Genomic DNA, 21,388 nt, shown 5'->3' on the forward strand with positions numbered 1-21,388 from the left:
TTGTTTTATGGATTTCCAAGATATAACATGTACTTGGTAAGTACTTTGTATGTACTTTTCTGTTTGTGACAATTGCATGTGTTTACACTTTCATCAGCACCTTTTCCCTGATCCGTTCTTTGAAGCTCTTTACTCTTAGTTCACTGTTTCTTACATCAGAACAGGTCACTAGCAGTTCTCAGTGGGCAGTTCCTTTCTTGTAACCTTTTCTTTGTGTTTTTGAATTATATCTTATGTATATTTGTCTCTTGCTTTTCATAGCAATAGGCAGCATGTCTAAACCTTTTTTTTTGTCACAGTATTTTTATGTAGTTTAGATCATACCTTCTCTGGACCTCAGCTCCCCTATCGATAAAATAAGTGGTTAGATTAAGTGATTTCCTAATTTCCTCCCAACTTTAAAATCATAATATTTATGAAGGAATCGTAACATGTTCTAGGATGTAAAAATAACTGTATCTTTACCTTGAAATGAAAAGCAGTAGAATAGGTGCCAGTGCTTTATAGTGCTCCTGACAAGGGCCACCCGGAAAGTCATTTGCAGTGGAAAGGGAAGTACTTACCACTTTTTAAGACCTCAGGATAACTGAAAAACAGGGAGGAGTCTTTTCCCATTCTCATTTCCACCCTCTCTCATGATAACATGCCATCTCCCGGCTCCCATCCTTTCCTTTATTTTCTCCAGGCACTTCTGTTTACCTTCACACTGAGTTCTGGCTACCTGTTAAACATGCTTATCAACTGGCAGTGTGTTAACTAGATTTGCCAGAGCTGTTACTGAGTTAACTGAATTGATTATTCCAAGTCATGTAAATACAGGTGCAAACATTATCAGGAAAAATTATATTGTTTGATTTTCTTCTATATACAGTATGGAAAAGTGTCATTACTCCTTAACTTATCCATTACATAAATTTGATACATGATTTCTATTATATTAATTGGTAAATTAAACTAACCCTAAAAATAAAATAACTGAATTACAATAACAGGAAATAGTGGGAAACTACTAAAAATACGTGACCAATTCATAGTATCAATTGTACATATTAATTTACTTTTTTAAATGCATTAATATTTAAGATTTTGTTGTTAAAGATTTTTTTGTTTTGTTTTTCTTTTTTACAAGAAAATTTCCCTTTTAGCAAGAGGAATGTAAATCTTAAATAGAAAGATAAGTTTTGACTGGAACTATCATAAGTGACCTCATCAGAGCATTATGATCCTGCCAAGGGTTGGATTTATATTCTCTAAGTACATTAGCTAGGATTACTTTGTATTTATTACCAAATTTATATTTGATTTAGGTTCCTCTCTCTATCATGCTAGAGATCTTCACCTGCTTCATTCACAGTGAAGTGGTGATTCTGTTTACAGTTTCACATCTGTTCCTATAGGGAAGTTAACAAAGTTTGAGTGCCAAGAAACCTATTTAAGATTTCCTACCATCCTCCTCTTTCCAAAAGTTAGAATATTTGTAGCTTGTTGGTTGTTCAAACTGCTAAAACTCAGAGATTTTTTTGGTAGGTATCATGTCATTAAAGTGAATTTGCTTATTTTTATGTCTCTATTTCATTCACTATAGAACCAGGCAAGGAAGTTATATGAATGCAATCTTTTTTTTTTTTTTCCTTTTTAAAAATTTTTATTGAATTTATTGGGGTAACATTGGTTAATACAATTATACAGGTTTCAAGTGTACAATCCTATAATACGTCATCTGTATAATTTTTCTGTATAACTATATCATTTACAGAATTTTAGAATTCTTCTGTATAACCACATCACTTACAGTATTTTAGAATATTGACGTCAAGTCTCCTTCCATCACCATTTATCCCCTCTTTCCCCTTTCCCCTAACCCCTGCCCCTAACCCCTTTCCCTCTGGTAATCACCATGCTGTTTGTTGTCTGTGTCTGTGAGTACACAATCTGTAACAACTTGTTGGTCAAGACTCAAGCCATTTCTTTCCAAATGTTGAGTTGTGGCATATAAATTCAGTTCTTCTAGCTGTTTAACAGTCACCCTGTCACCTAGAGCGTGCCTGCTGCAGCTGACTGTGTAGGAGGAGCCTGTACCGTGGCAAAATCCCTGACTGGAGTTGGGCCCTTTCTTAAGGGCCGCTAATAAGTGAAATGTATCGTTAATTCAGTTGATGTAAAACTAGTTAAGTTTGAGTTCTTGGAAATAACACAAACCTAACACCTTTATTCAGTTCCTGTGTAGCAAGGTTTCTTCTCTGGTTCTCCAAATAATCGCCTTAACTGTCTTTTACATTTGACCTCTGACTGTACTGAAATACTTTCATTTGAATTATTAAGAATAATTTCCTGCCACAAAGAAAAGTTTATTCCAGTGTGCAAACCAGTTTCTCCAGATATGCCAATGAAAAAAGATAATGATTTTAAATTGAAGCCACTGCTAAGAAAAATAAATAATTAGCATTTGAATATTTTCCTACCTAGTCTAGTATTCAGTGTAAAAGCATCTTTCTCATACTAGAAGGATCTCTGAATCATTTATGGAGAATTTTTATTTGAGCACATGATTTACTTTAGTTTTATAACTTTAAATGAAAAAATATTTTACATAAACATGTTTTAGAATTTCATTTTTGCTTATGCAGTGTAAAAATTGTCAGTGTTCAAGGTACCTAGAAATTGTCAGAATTTTTCAAAAGATTATGATGGTAACAAATTAAATTTTATTTGACGAAAATGTTATGGTACAAACTACCAATTTGAAACTACCATGTGTGTACAAATTATATGTATATGTTTTACATACATAAATATATACACACATTTAAAGCACATTTTGTGCTGATAGTATTAAGTAAGAATTTTCAAAAACATGATGTAACTTTTTTGTTGGAACATTTCTAGATATGAGTTCAGTTGTGTTACTACTTGAATAAAATGTTTTATATTTCATTAAATTAATTCTAGAGATTTAATTATTGTTAATATGTTAGTAGCACCTGGACATTGAGGTAGAAGAGTTGACTACAGTCAGAATTCCGAACTCATTATACATTGATATTTCTTCTAACTACATCCACCACGTTGCCTTGTGTGTTTTCATTTATTTGAAAATCTAATTTTTCTTCATTATTTTTCTGTATAACCATATCATTTACAGAATTTTAGAATTTTGAAACCGGAAAACAATTTGCATTTGAATATCAAAATTTTGTGATTGTAATAGGTGATATTTTGTGCTCATCACCACACAGTTCATCTTATACCACACTATTCAATAATTAACAATTTGCTTTAAGAAACCCTATTTACTCCTCCATAAAATAACATTTGAATTCTTATCATTAGATGCTTATTTATGGAGGGTCTTTTTTTCTTCTCGTTAGCTAAATAAGGTTACATTAATTTCTGTTGAAACTATGATATGAAAGCTAATTTTTACATCTTTCTGTATATACATTTAGTAATTATATATGTTAAGTGGCTTTTGCTAAAATTAGATCCCACCAAGGGGCACAAAGAAAATGTCTTGAAACTAAAATTATTCATGTCTCTCCCTCTTTTGATTAATGTAAAATATTATAATTTCTTTTTATTACTTGGGGGAAAATTTGAATGTCCATTTGCGGCTATATAAATAAAAGTTTGGCCTACCTTTTAAAATTTATAGAAAGTTAAGAATTCATTCAAGAATTATAGATCCTTTTATTTCTTTATCCTTGGGTTAACATATTTATGGATTTGATGTAAAGAATGTTTCTTTTCTAAGAAGATGAATATGTATAGCGCCCCAGAAAATGACTTTGCCTTCTCATTCCTCTGCTGGAGCGGTACCTATGGCCATTTGTTTTGTTTTAAACTTTTTATTAATTTATTTATTTATGTGAATTATACATTCTTAAGTTGCACAATTCAAAAGATATATGAAAGTACATAATGCAGCCTCCTTCTCACCCCTGTTCTTCAGCTCTTCTCCTTAAAGGCAACCACTGTTACCAAGTTCTTTTTAGTATCGTTGTAGAGATACTCTGTGACTATACAAGCAGAATGTCTTTCTCTCGCTCTCTCATTACCATTTTTTAAATCCAAATGATGACAAAAATAGTGCGTCTTGCTTTTTTTGTCACCTAGCAGTACATCTCAGAGGTGTTTTTTTCATATCAGTACTTGAAGGGCCTCCTTATATTTATGGGAAATATGACTGTTCGAAGGAGCTGAACTGCCCATCTATCTTACCAAAGGGAAAAAAGAGTTGAAATAATGTTGGATAATTGATTATGGCTAGAGATAGAAAAGCAATGTAGTCACACGAGATGAAAACGTGTTTAATTACTGTTTATAAAGATATGCTTAGAAGAAATTTTCAATTTAGAAGTGCATACACTATGCCTAAATCAGTTATACTTTACACATTACAATGTAATTTCTATTTTAAATAATTTTCTTAGTCTTTCACTTAGCCTCAGTGACAAAAAAGTACTTCTCCACTTATTTTGGCAAAAGCATGTATGTCCATTATGATTTCAGCATTTTCTGTTTTCTGGTGTCCTGTTTTCCTTAGGCCAACGTGAGCCCTCAAATGAAACTCCTCAGAGAGAGTACCACGAACCTTCTGCTTCCTGCACTAAATCCAAAATTGACTGAAGGTTCTGGGACCTCATTTTTAAAGCACTTAATAAAATGGGACTTTGAGTGACTTGTCGTCTCAATCACTTCATCTATATTCCATTTAGCTGTCAGTCAGTTCCACACTGCTCCGGCCTTGAAGCTGATAAGATTTAGAGGCAGTAATTTTACGGTTAAGGCTGTAAGACATTCCACTCCTGGAAGTCTTGATAAACTAGAAGGTTAAGACAGACAGAGTGACAGGGGCCTTGGCCTCTCCTGAGCACAGCTGATGGATTCCCCTGAATTTCTAAAGCGAAATATAATGAGTTATTTTAATTTTTAGTTCTTTCATGCCGAAACATTTCAGAACGCAGGTGTGTTGTAACATGCCAGAAATGGCTAAATTCTATTTCATGTGAAACCTAGCTTAGGAAATTTTAATGATGTTTACAAATTCTACTTGTAAATACAGAAGTAAATTATGTTCCAGGTGACCTCTGGTGTAACTTTTGCTTGATCTTTATATTTGTAAATCAAATTTCAAATTAATTTACTAGTTTGAAATTACTATAAGTTTTAAAGAAAAAGAATCACTAATATTTCATTCATGGAGACCAGGTAATCCAGATAAAATAAGAAATATATTGGTAGCAAATTAAAATACATGGTAGTCTGTGAAGTACATGAGTCAATACTAGACCCATAAAATTTTAATACTGCCTCTTCCACTGGCCCATGTCTTTTCACTTAATGAGGGAAAATACAACCCAATGCCTGTGTCAAATGATCAATTCTCAAATGAGAGGAATCTGTATGTCCCCATGTTTATCAGCTCATACCCCAAAAGCATGTGATTTGATTACCACTTTCTCAGCATGCATAACTGCAGTTTTGTTTATCAGTCGCAGAATTATCTGGTTTCTTTTAAAATGTAGCTATTGTGTTTGATCGTAAGTATTGGTGTCTATAAATTTCATGGGCTAGAAGTTTTGTAATGTAACTTCAGACTGTTAGAAATAATTGAACACATTTATTTTAAACGTACTGTAAGTATTAGTAACTTTCCCATCTGCCTTGTAAGAAAGAAACTGTGTTTTCAAAATTATAGGAAAGATGCATTTAAACAAGAGAAGGAAATAAAATATAAAAATAGAAAGGAGGTGAAGAATTTGCAGATGATATGATTGTACACTTGATAAAAATCATGGAGAATCAAATGAAAAACTATAACAAATAATAAGAAAACTTAATAAGGAAACTGAGCATAAGATTAATATACAAAGACATCAATAACTTCCCCATATTTAAACAACAGTAATTAGAAAATACAATGGAAGCAAAGATCTCATTTATAAAAAATTCAAAATATACCAGGCAATAAACCAACAATATATGTGAAAGATCCAGCTGCTGAATAAAACTTTTTAAGATTCCTAAGGGGCACAAAAAGAAGCTTTTCTAATTGAAAGGAAAGTTTTAGTGTCAAACATTTTGAATTTCCCTAAATTAACTTAAAATATTTCGGTATGATCCCAATGAAAATACCAATTGATTTTTATTTTTATTTTTTTTAGAGGAAAGGCTGTTTATACAAATAAACATTCAAGAATAGTGAAGAAAATTTTGTAAAAAGAAAAATAATGGAGGGTGGGGTGGGATGGGAAAAGTCCTACCAGTTATTCAAACATAAAATTATAATAATTAAAACAGTTTTCTAGGCACAGGAATAGACCAGTATAGACCAGTAATAAACTAAAAGGCCATAACTAGGCCAAATGCATATAGGAATATGGTGTATGATGATTGAATATATGAATATATTCATATATGAATATAGTTAAACTCATGTGTGATTATAGTATATGATACATTGCCTGTCAGTGGAGACATAGTAGATTATCAGTAAATAATGTTTGACACAATAGGACAACTATTTAGAAAAGAAAATTAGATTGGTTCCATACATTATTCCTTATATAAAAATTAATTTTACTTGAATGGAAAAATGTATTTTATTATTCTCTTATAGTGGCAAAGCAAGATATAAAATTCAGAAGCTACAAAGAACATATTGATGTAATCAACTACATAAGTAGAAGTATTTTGTATGACAAAATCCACAATAAACAAAGGCAATAGTGAAATGACAACCTGGCATAAAGTTTGAGACGTTGTATCAAAGGACTAATTTGTTTATTATGTAGACTACTTTCAAACATCCATCAGCTAAGAGAAGGACCCAAAATGGGTAAATTATATGAACCAACAGTCCACTGAAAGGAAAGAAAAAATAAACTGCAAAGAGATATAATTTTTTATCTCTCACTCTGGCAAAGCTGAAAAAGTTAGTAAGACTTAGCAAGGGTGTAAAGGACTCATTGTTGATATGAATTAAATTGCCTCAGGATTGAAGAGCAATATGGCAATTTTTATCAAAATTAAAAATATACCTATCCTTTGACCCAGAGAGTTCTTATAGGAATTTATCCTACTGATGATACTCTTACTTACGTGAAATGCTGCATAAACAACTAGATTCATTGTAGAGTTACTTGCAATTAAAATTTTTTTTGAAAAAGCCTAATTGTCCATCATCAAGGAACTAAATAAATTTTGATGCATTTTTCCATTCAGCAGAATTTTATAAACCATTAAAAAGAATGAGGCAATGTATGCAAATATAGATGTAGATATAGATAGATAGATACAGAAATATAGATAGGTATAGAGATATAGATAGATACAGAGATATAGAGATAGGTATAGAGATATAAAAATATATAGAGAGATAGAGATAGATATAGAGATATATCTCCAAACAGGAAAAAGCAAGGGGTTTTGTGTGCGTGTGCCTTTAAATAGAAACATGCATTAGTATGTGCTTATATAAGCACAAAGATATCACTAGAGGAATGCATGAAGAAAAAAAAGTGGGAGACCAGTGAATATATTATTTATTCAAACAAGTGATTTATTATTTGAAAAAATCTCAGACAAGTGCTTAATGATTATTAAGTGTATCTATTTGGTCACGTTCCCCAAATGCATGTCGTTGAAACAACTCTCTTTATATTCCCAATATAAAGGCTCTTATGACGTGTAATTCTTCAAATTAAACCCTGATACTAGGTTTCAGAAAAAGTCCTCCCTTTATTAGACTGTTGAAAGTTTAAAGAGTGAAAACGGGCCTTAAAGTTAGTAAAGATTTTTAGAGCCGTTCTTCAGCCTGTTGGAGTGGGCGCGCTCTGTATTTGTACTCGTGTACGTAGAGTCTGGATGATCTGCTTCGGTCACTCACCCTCTCAAACACTTCCTGAGCAATAGGCTCCGTGCTCCTGAGTGACGGAGGTTTACGTGTGGGTAGCGGAGCTGGCTTCAGCACCCAGCAGCACCTGGCGCTTCACGGCAAAAGTGGAAATGCACAGGTCGCCCTCAGACTGTTTTTAAGTGGTTAGTTTCATCCTCTCGCCATATTATTTTTTTAAATCACAAATGTTAATATGTTTTAAATTGATTAATTTTAGATTCACCAAAATTGTGCTTATCTCCTTATTTTGTTGCTAAAGTAAATTGGAAAATTGCCTAAAAGTTGGGTAGGATTGAGTAGCAAGAGAATGAAAGAAAAGCAAAAATCTAAATAATACACAGACTTCCGAATCACCCTTTAAATAAAGTTAGCTAGCGCCATTGTCAGCGTACCCATTTCTTCCCTTTTTATTTTCCCTGAAGTGATCATTGCAGTCTGACCCTGGCAAGGAAAAACATTTCTATCACGTTTTAGTGCAGTGGTCCTCGCACTTGGGTAAGCATTCTCTGGAGCATCGGTTACACACATCCCTGGACCCCATCCTAGGGGCTTTTTTTGATTCATTGTGGGGAAGAGCCCAAGATTTGCATTTCTTACAAACGCCCAGGTTATTCTGCTAATGCTGATCCCAGATCACACTTCATTAAAACCTCCGTTTTAGTGATCATATAGACAGGTACAGGGTGAAAATGTTCTTAGTACTCAGAATAATCTGCAAAAGGCAGACAGCATGGCCAGACCTGGAGATTATTATGCTAAGTGAAATAAACCAGTCATGAATCTCTCACAGTTAAGCTACTTCTCAACACTGCTGTGGAGTAATGTATTTATATGTTGATTTCTATGTTATTTGAATGTACAAATTAAAGAAGAGTATCATATTCAGAGCCTTAACTTCAGTAGGAGCATTTCTATCTGCATTACCTGGCCTCCTGTGCCCAAGAGACACCTGTGGGTCCTTAGAAGAAGGGTTCCAATGACTAGGAGGGAATTAATTTAACTCCTTAATGCAGAGCATTTAAAGTTTTGGGGGCACAACCTACAATCAGAAGTACCTTTACGTTGTGGCCCAGTGCTGGTATGCATGCATGCATACATACAGTCCTGAGTACATACTTACATACACACTTGTATATGACTATGTATATATACATGTACATTCATATACAGATGACCAAAACCAAAGTTCCACGAAACAATACTTATCCATACCGTGTGCAAGGACATCTCATTATTTTCTTCTCTGTTTGACATCTTTAATTTTTGAGACATGCCTGTCAGGACCCACATAACTGATTTCATAGTTCATGAATGGGTTACACCTTGCATTCTGAAAAGGAATGCTCTGGACAACTTGAGGAAGGAGATCAAAGCGTTAGCACACATATATGAGAGACCCGGGTGCAGACTCTCTGTTGTTTTTGTTGTTGCAGTTGTTCCTGTTTTGCATTTATAACAAGTGCCCTGATGATTCTAACAACATTCTAGGACCACACTTTGAAAAATACCTGTATTATAATGATTATATATACTAAATGCCAAGTGAAAGTGTCCTTTGCTTTGATGCTCCTGGTTGAAGTGCTTCCTGTAGAAAAGCCCCCCGTGTCCACATATGCATACACCAGGAGGAAGCGCAGTCAGCAATCACAGATGCCTTTTCTGAACAAAAGCTGCCAAGTAGAAGTATTTCGGTCTTACTTGAGATTTTAGATGCAGATTAAATGTAAAGTCTTAGAGTTTAGGGGAGAAATTACCCAAAAGGACGTTTTCAGTCTTAAGTGTATTTTCTTTTTTGGGTTTCTCTACAACATTTACTGCTCCTTCACCAGGAAACAAAAGTGCTGTTTCTCTAAGAAAGTGGTACCTGGTAGGGTTAACAGAGTAACCTTCATTGACAAGAAAACATCACATTATACATTAAGGATGACTATTTTATGATGATTAAATTTATCCATTCAAAGCTTGTTGTTGTCTTGTAACTGATCACTTTGAAATCACATTCACATCACGCTTATCAACCCTGTTCAAACCCTTTCCTACTAAAAGTAAATCTTGTTTGTTAACAGTAAATCATGTAGCAAGTATTAGTTTTACAGGCTGCTTCTTAGAAGATAGTTTTATTAAAACAATTTGCAATATGTCCACTTGATTTACAGTCATGTTATATTTGTGTAAAATGGAACTGATGTTGAATTTAGAGAAATATATATTGGGTTCATAGTTAATACCTATGTGTTCTAAAGAAAGCCCCTCAGTTTCAGAGAGCCTCAATTTTCTAATCTGTGAAAAGGAGATGGTATTGCTCCCTTCCCTATTTTAGAGTTGCTGAGAAGATCAAATGAGAATTAAAGGCTTTATAAGTCATAGAGCATATAGTATTGCTTCTATTTTTAAATCACTTTAACAGTTCTAGAAAGGAAGTTGTTTTTACCATGGGGCCAATTTTAATTATAATGGTAGTTGAATGTATCAGCCTTGACCTTTAGTCTTTAAAAAAGATTAAAAAGCCATTTCAGAGTCAAGAAAATATGCCTTGACCTGTAAAGACAGTGAGTAAGATGATATAATTGTCCATTTTCCTTCTTTCTTATTAGCATGCAATGGAATGACTGGTCAGCATTTGCATTAAGAGAAAGTCCTAATTGTCCACATATATGACATTCTGTTTGGGCCATTGCATAGATGTACATAAATGTGTTCCTAAGGATCTTCTTTTATCTTCCAGAAAGGACCTATTTTTCTTTCCTTTTTTTTGAATCCTCTCCCGAAGATATGTTCTTCATAGATTCTAGAGAGAAGGAAAGGGAGAGGGAGAGAGAGAGAAATATTGATGTGAGAGAGAAACATTGATCATTGCCTCGGGCAGGTGCCCCAACCAGGGAACTAACTGCAACCTGGGTATGTGCCCTGACCGGGAATCAAACCCGAGACCCTTTTGGGTATATGGGACAATGTTCCAACCATTGAGCCACATGGAGCTGGGCAGGACCTATTTTTCTAAGAAACCACATGCCCATAGTGGCTGGGATGGGTATCAGTTTCTTACCTGCTCTTTCACAGAACATTTCTAAATCTCACCCCCTCCAGTAATCTCAATGCTCTGTAAGTTTACCTTTCCGTGCTAAACACGTCATCTGAAATGGAGCATCCCACCATTTGATTTCAGAGGAGTTGCCATAGCTTCTTATCTGATTATGAGGCAATAGTCCAGGATCATCAAGAAGCAGCCTAATCGCCCAAGCGCTGCGTATCCTAGCATTAGATAATCGTGGAGAGGATGTGTACACTTTTGGCAACTCAGTGTTAGGATGATTATTTAGTAAGAAATACAACTTGATGCTATACATTAGTTCAGAGAATTGATGTTTTAAATAATAAGATGAGGTATAATCATGGTCTAAACCTTAGTTTAAGTATAAAATGGAAAATGTTTATTTACCATGCCAACTTTTTAATTGTGAAAAACAACCATGAATCCTTTAGTAATAAAAAAAATTATTTGGCTCTGTACTATTAAATAGAAAAAGGCAAAAGGACTTTTTTTAAAAAATGAAAAGAATCTAAAGAAAAATGATAGATAGGTGATAGATAGAAAGAGTGGAGCAACACTCAAGAAGACAGCACTGAGGCCTCGAATTTGTCTTTCAGGTTGTCACAGGGCCTCCTGCTAATCTGATTATAATAGTTTGCAGGAGAGTTGAAATTTCAATAACAGAATGATCGGTATTCTTAGGATAAAGATCATGCCGCAGAGAAATGAACAGGAAAACATTTTAGAATCTATTCATGTCAGTGTGTTTGATATGTGTATTTGAAACGTTCTAATCACACAGTGATGGAATAAAGACTCCTGTGCTCGTTTCAAGTAAAAATAAGGCACTGCCAAGCTTTCTGCCTCAGATTTCCCACCTTTAGATCTGTAATTCAAAAATACGTTTATATTCATTCCTTCTCATTCTCGCTGCTGCCTTATTACCATAGCTTTCAAGGTGGTTTTCCTGTCTCCAGGTTCTTTCCCTCCCTACATTATATCCCAGGTTAATATATAAAGTGCTATCATATCAGATAGATTCCCTTTCTAAAAGCTTTCCAACAATGTTTCATTCCCTTTTTTAAAAAAATAAATATTTTTTAATTGACTCTATTGTTTTAATTGAAGATCCCAGCCAAGAAATTGCAGTCTGCCTAACTTAATTTACCTACCCCTAAAGGAACTTGATCCTTCAGCCAGTCTTACTCTCCCTTGAATTTGCGTTCTGCCATCTTATCTCTGTGCCTTTATTCATTCTATTTGCTCTGCCTGAAATGTTCACCACCCTGCCCCTATTGGAATGCCAGGCATTATTTGTCCAGCCTCTGCTAAAGCCTCTGCTTGCCCATGCTCTCGCTAGCCATACCAGCAAGTAATTCTCCTCTCCTTCCCTCCCTCTGTATTCTGGTAATACTTAATTATTTAATTCATCCCTGTTGCCTTTAATCATCAGAGGGAGAGGAGGAAGAGAAAGAAAAAGAGAGAAGCTCTTTGTATATGAATAGATCCACTTTGTCACTCTTACCACTGAGGCCCCGATGCATTGTGATCTGGTTGACAAGGCTATGTTTTAAATACCTTTGCAAGTATTTCTGTCTGTCTCCCTCTCTCCCTCCTTCCCTCCCCCCGTCCATTTCCCCATCTCCCTCTCTATCTCTTCATCTCTCTCTCCACATACACACTCACACACAGCTAATGCTGCACCTTGTATACAGTGGAGTTTTATGTTTATTGAAATGGAATGAAAGCTTATGAAAGTCTACTAGTCTGATAAGTTCCCTTTATCTTAGCAAGCACCATAGCTGTTTATGCTGGGGGGAAGGCGGTGTTTATTTTTTACTGGGGAAAAACACCCACATATTTCTTGAATTTTAATCACTTTTTAATTCTAACTTGCTGTTAATCTAGCTATTTAATCATTTTTATTGCATGAAACTACAGTGATATAATATCTTTGTTGAGATTAAAAACATTCCTTAGAGGATATATGAGAATATCATGTTGAACATTTGGGTCAATAATCTTTTGGATCCATAAACCTACTTTTAAGCAAATTTCCCATCTGTATTACTCATCACCATTTCCTACCTTAAATATGACAGTTATGGGTACTGTGGAATGTAATTTAGTACTAAGTATACTTCTAGCCAGGAGAATTCATAAATTTTCCTTAAGGACTGAATTTAAGTTTGGAATGATCTACAGTAAACTGGAAGCATATGATCTCATCAGTTCACTTTGGCCTCAGTATTTTCAGTGTGAAATGTTAAATTCTGCCATCTTTTTCTTGAGATTTAACCCTCACAAGCTCGAACCAATATTTGCTCAAATACCTAATCCATAATAATGGAAAAGTTATCAAATTAATTTAACCCGCAGTGTACCTGGTAGAAATTTATCCTAATTCACTACCATATTTTATTTAGCTAGTTTGCACTCTCTCTCTCTCCAACCCCTATATGTATAACCCCCATGAAACTATGACAAAACCAAATCATGGGCTAATTGGTAAGAGTGACATCAGTAATACATGTGGTGGAGTAGTAGAGCTGATTAATCCTCCATAACTGCCATATCAGACCTTTGCTCGCTTTCACCCTTCCCTGGTTTTACATTGTTCCTCTAGCTTCTCTCTCACCTCACTTTCCGTAACACATTCCTGTGGGTGTTAACCTCTTATCATGCTCTTGTTCCCTGAAATCTTCTATTCAACAAACATTTATTGGGTAGGCTTTAGCCTTTCCTTACATGTTTTAGCCTTTCAACTAGCAGGGCATGGTCTGTTATACCTAATAAAACCCTTCTAGCCTTATCTGAAAACTGGCATTTTTCAAGCATCGCACACTTCCCTTAAAACCTGGTGACATTTCTCCTTCCCTGACTCCCACATGCCAATAACTAATTCCAACCTGTTATTTCAGCCTCACCTCACACCATGCCCACATCTCGCACCCTCCCAACTGGACTTCTTGACAGTTCTAGGGACAGACACTGTGCTTCCCCCCCCTCCCCCCGACTTTACCGAGTCCATTCTTTTCTACAACACCCACCCCTGCTGAGAACACTCCCTCTTTTAAGGCACGGAGCTCTGAATTGGGGAGTCTGTAAATTCTGAGAGAGTGAATGAAAAATTTTGTAGGTGTACTTAAATACATTTTTCTAAGTAGAGGGGTCATGGTTTTTGTCACATCCTCAGAAGGAGGCCAAGGCTCCCCCAGAATAAAGTTTTCATTTTCTTCTACATGTGTGAACCACACTTTGACTTTTGACACATATGGCCCTGTTCGTTTGATTATACATTTGTACATACATATGCCGTGCCTTATCTCTCTTGCCAGATTATAATATTCTTGGGTTGTGAATTTTTTTTTATCATGATTCCCTGCACGCTATGTTATATATGATGGGTACACAGTCACTGTGTAATAAATGAAACCTGCCTTTTAAAAAAAATGGAATCAGGGCTATGATCCTTCCATGAGATAAGAATTCCCTTCAATGTTTTCATTTAATAAATACTATAAATACATGTTAAGTTTTTTTGCATGCTTTTCAGAAATTCTTATCAGCTAGGTGGTCGCTAAATGTTCTGGCTTCTCTTTGGACTGATTAATGAACCTCAGAGAATTCGTAGGTATTTGGAATCCTGTGAGCTTCCCAGCAGGTTCCAGTGCGCTTTCTCGGGAGCCAGTCCTCTTCTTCACTCAGTGTTTATTTCTTGCTTGTCCTGTCTTTCTGTGTTTCTTCCTTCTGTGGTCAGCCTCTACAAACTCAGCACAGGCCTAAGTCAAGTAGGGCAGAAGATTCCTACAGCCAAAAAGAAATATTCCATTTTTAATATCTGTATTACAAAGTAGCACAAGGAACAAAAATTCTCAAGGTCCAAAGAATTCTAGAAAGTCTTGCAAGCGTATTTCTAGGGAGCCCAGTTTGAACCAAGATATTTTCTGGACCCTCTGACTCCCCCAAAGCTCTTCAAAAGCTGGCTGGAAATGAGAGACCCATTTCCTAATAACCTGTCACTCTATGGGATTGTCCGGAAATCAGAGACCACCTTGGAGTAGCAACTTAGCAATAGAAGCAGATCATCTAACTTTTTCCCCCCAGAAAAATAAGTGCTGCTTTATTTAATTTAAAATTGCTGATGAACAAACCCAGACATGAATTTCTGATAGTTTTGACCTTTCATCTAAGATTCAGGTCATCTTATTTTTATTTAGTAGACTGAAATCTAAGTTCAAATTTTTCACCCTCAAACTTTAATGAAAATGTAGGCATTTTAGCAAATTAAAGTTTTGAGCAAATTCTTCCTAGAAGTGATTGAAAGTTATTTCAGGCTTTTTTTCCTCTATATTTTCTCTTTGAAAAGAAGAGCACCTATTGATACCCTTTTAAGAGATGTAATATGAGGTCCTTTATAGTTTTACACTCCAACATTCTGAAGTGTTTGTTAGCTCATTACATTTATGTTACTCTTTCTGTAATGTATCCTGTTTCACTTGTGCAGTAGTGTCACCTTCAGTTTATTTTCAAGTATAATGATAAACTGCCTTAACATCCTGATTGACAGAATATTTTAGAAGCCAGTTTACTTAATTTTGTGATCTAAAAAAAAGTTAGCAATAGAATAAATTGTGTTATATCTTACGAATTAATTGGTATCTATTTTAAGAATGCTTTTTCTATAATTTCTACTCTAACATTCTCCTCAGTATTACATTTCATTAACTCTAGGGAAGACGAAGAACCAGTAACTTTGGAAAAGAATATAAAATAATATTAAAACTCCTAATTCTCAAGTTGTTTAGAAGAAAATTATGTATAATTGAGACTGAATGTCTGTGTATGAAGTATTCCATCACAAAAAAATTAGAAATTCAATAGAAAGGGGAAAAAAGGACTTTGCTATGGATATCGCCCTCCTTTTTTTGTGTGGTGGGAGGTTGCAGTTTGTTAAAATTTCAAGGAATCATTAATTTCCATAGCCAGTGTAAAGTATAAGTAAGTTAACTATTTTTAAAGCATTAAATATTTTTATAACTGCTTATACTGAATTGTTGATTTGATCAGGTGGTAAAAATAAAAATAATGATACAGATTTTCTCTCTTAAATTACATAATATGATTTTTAGTTAACTTTAGTTAATATTGTTAATATAATCCAGTAACCAAATATGGGGTGTTCAGGACCTGTTTTTATAGTACATGCTATATAGTAGGAGCTGATGGGTAGATATCTTTAAATATGAGGTTATCAAGAGCACATCTCATATGTCATTGGCACCTGCTACTTAATTATGGTGTTAGATTGCCCATGGTGTGCTGAGATTACATGAATAAAACTTTCCGTGGTTGTCCCTTTTCTTTGTTGGCTCTGAATTATTTTTCTCTTCTATGTTCTATTTCTGCTGTCATTTCTAATAGCTCTTCCTCACCACCATATCCTAAAACATGATGTAGGGGCCATGATTACATCTTAATGTTCATTCATACTAATGACCCCCCACTTCCAAATTGTAATACAGGGTTAAGAGAGGAGTGGATAGTTTTAGTAGCTTCTGAACATTAATGAAGGTGTCTGCACATTTGCATTAAAATACTAATGCATGTTAAACAAAATCTGTACTATTTTATGACAGAATAGAACAAATATTAAATACTTTCTAGGTAGGAGACAATTTAGAAAGAGTGGTTATTTCACATCTTGAAATACCAAAGCCAATAATTTTTTTCTCATAAGTAGAAAAATCCACTGGGGTTCATGCTCCTCTGGTCTCAATTCTGATTATAATTAGAGAATGTTTTTTAAACAAAGGTTCAGTTTTGTGATTGGGCTTATTGTTGGTGTGCATATTTTTATTTTATTCTCTGGGGGTGGGGGAAGGTGGTGGACACACACAGTGAGAGTTATTCATTTGCCACCATTCACGAGGAAATTAAACTTTAAAAAAATTATCAGAAATTCTCTGGTGAGCCTTTTATTACTATCTTGTCTTGAGCCCTTTTTTTAATGACATCTATTATCAGATTGAAATGGCGATTGAGACGCTGCAAAAGTCTGACGGTCTGTCCACTCACAGAAGCTCTCTTCTCAACAGCCATGTAAGTTGCCTCTTCATGTAAACTAATCTCTTGCTCGTTCTGCATGTGTTGCTTGCTTCTAAATGCTTGTTTTATTTATTTACTTATTTATTTTGCTGCTTAACCTTTCCTTCTCAACCACTATGATCTCTGTATCACTTAATGGCTATTTTGTACAGTGGAATATCTAAAAAATAGAGTCCCTAGTATACTGCTTTACTAGGTGTTTGTACTGTTTTGGTACAAATATAACATTTCCAAGTTAATAACAAACTGCTATTTATTTGTAAAATGTAATTGATGGGGATATTAAACATTTAAAGTTTTCTATTTTGGTATTTATTTACTGTGAAGCAAATGCTTATTATCTGCATCTCTGTGTCTGTCTGAGACAGAGATACGGTATGTCTATTTGTATGTCCGGTAATATTCTTAAAGTGGAAAAACAGATTATAAATGTCAAACCCAATGGTAAACTGTCTGAAAATGATTTATTTATCATTAGGACTATATAAGATGGGCAGGAAGCAGATGCTTAGAGAAGCTCAGGGCCTAAGACCTAAAGAAAAATAAAACTGAGCCGAAAGAAGTGAGGCTGTAGATTTGCCATAAATTGCTAATACTTGAGACAAAACAGGAATAGTGTTACTATTTCTTGAAGCTTTAAACTGATATCTGGTGCAGCATCACTACAACACTGGTAAGTGCAAGAGGAATGATGACAATTTTCTGGAACTATAAACATTTTCATCCAATGTTCAAATTTTGGGGAACCAGTGAAAAGGCTGATTAAAAATTATTTTGTTACCATGATTTCTGACTATATGGGAAAAAATAAATAGACCAGACCTATGGATTACACTAAATTAATATCAACTACAATATGGTAAGAATTAGTTTTCCCTCCCAACTGACAGCGTGTATGTTCTTAAATTTAGAGATAAGTTATTATGACTTTTAAAAATTCTTCTTCATATTTTGTGATTGAAAAGTCCAAAATTGGAAAACCCAAATGAAATTTAAGAAATATCACTATTCTTTCAGTAAACCTAAAACCTTTGGCTCGTAGAAAATGTTTTCACTATGCTTTTTAAAGATTTGAATTTTAAGATTTAAATTTTATATTCCAACACAACACTAAATGCTATGTTCTCACACAGTTGTTTTTAGATGAAGTATTGTGTCTTGTTTCTCTTTCAAGAGGAAGTATCATGGCAAATAAAAACAGGTTACCCAACTTGGAGAATGCCTGCAATTTTGGTGAAAATTATAGATACAAATTTTAAAATAACATATTTTGGCCCTTCTTTTTGAAATACTTTAAAGAATACAATTTTTTCCCTTTTCTGAAAATCCGTATGCAGTGTATCACTCTTTTATATGTTTCATAAGTATATCCCCTTGTGTTAGCATGAGTCTGTGGTTGTGGGTAAAGATTGATTTACTGTGTTATTAGGGTGTTGTTTGGGGAGGGTGATGACTCACTGGTGCTTGTGTTTTGAAATTGGCACATGAAACTGTTGTTCACTTTTAGTCAAAATATACAGGGACTTAAGGAAAAAAACCACTAAGGTTTTTAGTTACCGTTTTTGAACTTTCAGAAATCTAAGTAGTTGTGCTTTGATACTCAATTCACATTTTGTTTTCGTATCAGATACATAAATTAGTAAAACACGTGTTTACTTTTAACTCGAGTTCTTCATCTTAATGTTTTCATGAACAGGATTGTGGATATGAGAATTTTTGTATAATTTTATTTGTTGATTTGTTTGAAACTTTTCAAATCGGTTGGGTTTTTTGAAATTATTTTCTTCTGAAATTCATAAAGTAATATTTAGTGTTAATGAATGTGTGAATTAAGCTGCATAAACAACAGTTAAATGCTTGTTACTCGGTGGCTTCGTATTTTTTATTACATAGCATGACAAATCCCCCATACTGTTTACAACTGCCAGAGCCATTTCAGGATGTAGAAAGAGTGGGCGTAAATGTTACTAGTGCAGTGATAATCTTTCTCTAGAGGAGAAAGGATCAGTGTTCCTGCTGCCCAGCCAGGTTCCCTTTCTCCCTGAGCTCAGAAGATCCTGTTGTCTTTCTGTTCTTGGGAAGTTAGTGATGCTGCTAATTCTCCTGTGATTTATCTGAACAATTAGAGTAGACTACTGCATGCATTTTAGTGGAAAACCACCTACTCAGGGTATTTTAAATTCTGTTAACCTAATTGGTGATTTTCAGTAGAGCAGAAAAATTTTAGTAAACTTTTTTTTTAATGAAATATTGTTAATATTTTAAATGTCAGTAAGCGATAAGTTGCCTTTATCCCTCACTGTATAGGACCAACATAGAATCACTTGCGGTCTGTGAGATTCTTTGAAGAGGGCACAAATTCAGCTTTATGGTGATAGTTCTCTGATTTATAAGTTTCTACAAAGGGTCAGTTTCATTAGATAAAAAGTTAAGAGAAATTGTCAATAATTTGTGTCCCATATTTACCAGTTTCTAAAGAAGGATCGTGGTTTCTTAGCTCCAAGTCTGTTGTCACTCCATTTTGAAATATGGACTAGAGCGGATTTCTTGTTTTCTCCTTATGCATTTGCTTACTCACAGTAATTCAGAAAATTCTTAGTAGGCTTCAGTCACAGGAACACACCCTCGGTAAAAACCCAGCGCGACCGCTTCGTTTTTGACCTCCCTGCACACTGGAGGACGGAGGGGGTACTGCATTTTGAATTGTCTTTCCAGCAGGTTCCTAAGAGGTACTTGCGTCCTGCTTCTGTAGTTGTGTTGTTACCGTCCAGGTTGAAATGCACGTGTGACTTGTCTGTTTTATACACGTTATAGTTTCCCACCTGTGAGTGAGTACAGTTACAACAAATGCCATGTCTTATGCTATTAACAATAATAACATGATGGCAGTTATTTTAGTAGTAGCATCTCATAGACAAACAGTAAGCATTTATTGACAAGTGAAATTGCCAAGAGTGTAAGGATTTTATGTTTTTGTCCACTGATGCATCCTCGGTGTCTAGAACAGTGCCTGGTATGTAGGAGGTGCACATTAAGTGTCTGCTAAATGAATGAATGTAAGAAACAAGTAGTAGAAGGAAACAGGCCTTATCTTACCTTCAGTATCCTACTAAGTACCTTTACCAATCATGTGTACACTTATTTGGGAATATATATATGCGTTGTCTCGTTTTCCAGTGTGCTTCAGTGGGTGCATGTGTGAATATTGTTGGTAGAGAGTGGTCTTATCCCTGCTTACCATTTGAGTGAAAGAATATATGGTCACCCTATCATTTACCCATGTGCAACAGTCAGTTTAAAACAGACCACTGTTTTTTCTCCAAGCAGTCTAATCCTTCAAAAAATTGTAGCTAAGGGCGATATCATTCTTCTCCGGGTTTTTAGGATGGTACTTTTGCTTTCACTTACATCAGCCTATTAGTATACTAATTTTTATTTAAATGTTTTTATTTCTAATTTTTTTATATGAAGATGCTACAGGTAAATGATGCATAGTCTGCCTAAATCAAGTTAGAATATTGTAATTCTCTTTATTGAAAACTTCATTTTAGACTCCGTCTCTGTTGTAATTAATATAAATTGACATTTAATGGTTTAGATTGTATTCAATTTGTGATATTTTAGGTCATAAATTTGAATGTAGAAATGTTCTTAAGTTAATTGGTCCCGATTTTCACATAATGTTCTTTAGCTTGTGCATTTTTAAAAACTTCCATTTAAAGTACATAAAAAACTTTGGGCATTAATTTTATAGACTTTTCACAATCTAGCAAATAATTATTTCATGACTTTTACTGGTTTTGGCTACGGAAATATGTTGAGCTCAAAGCAAAACCTTGTCTTATACTCACTTTCCCTTGACTTTGCTATACTGTAAATATGAGTTGTGACAGAAATAAGACTTGTCAAAATGTGCATCATCAGTTACCCGAACTTAAAATGAATCCTAATGGAAAATAATTCATCTAAGAAAAAATGCCAAATGTTACATTTAGATGTTAATTGGAGAATGCAAGATGTTTTTTTGTGTTTTTTTTTATCAATCAGTATTTTCCTTTGGGAGAAACAGGACCTATTCATCTTCCTTAATCTACCCTGATTAATATAGGTTAAATGCAAAGCTTGAAAGATGCAATTATCTTGGTTTCCACCCTTACAGGAATTTATGTTAGTTCATTAGTAGAATAATCAGCTTTTAAAGATAAAGGTTAAAAGTTCCTATGGTATTTTAAAATCATAAGTGTAAACAAATATTTTATAAGATATCTTAGAAAAGAAGAAAAGAAATAGCAATAGTATAGGTCTAAATTACTTAATGTTAAAATTTTTGAATGCTAGTGTCAAAATACATT

The 21,388-nt window shown here is 34.4% G+C and overlaps 1 protein-coding gene across 1 annotated transcript in view; it reads left to right on the plus strand.

Moving 5' to 3' along the window:
* The window catches only part of RFX3 (regulatory factor X3), a 253,325-nt gene that overhangs the window by 162,677 nt on the left and 69,260 nt on the right, over positions 1-21,388 (plus strand). Inside the window, exon 5 of the mRNA XM_087822682.1 lies at positions 16,956-17,030. Coding sequence (XP_087678808.1) covers positions 16,956-17,030 — 75 coding nt within the window. The remainder of the gene's footprint in view (positions 1-16,955; positions 17,031-21,388) is intronic.

This window comes from Miniopterus natalensis, chromosome 12 (assembly GCF_054644295.1).
Source record: "Miniopterus natalensis isolate mMinNat1 chromosome 12, mMinNat1.hap1, whole genome shotgun sequence".
NCBI classification, from domain to species: Eukaryota; Metazoa; Chordata; class Mammalia; order Chiroptera; family Miniopteridae; genus Miniopterus; species Miniopterus natalensis.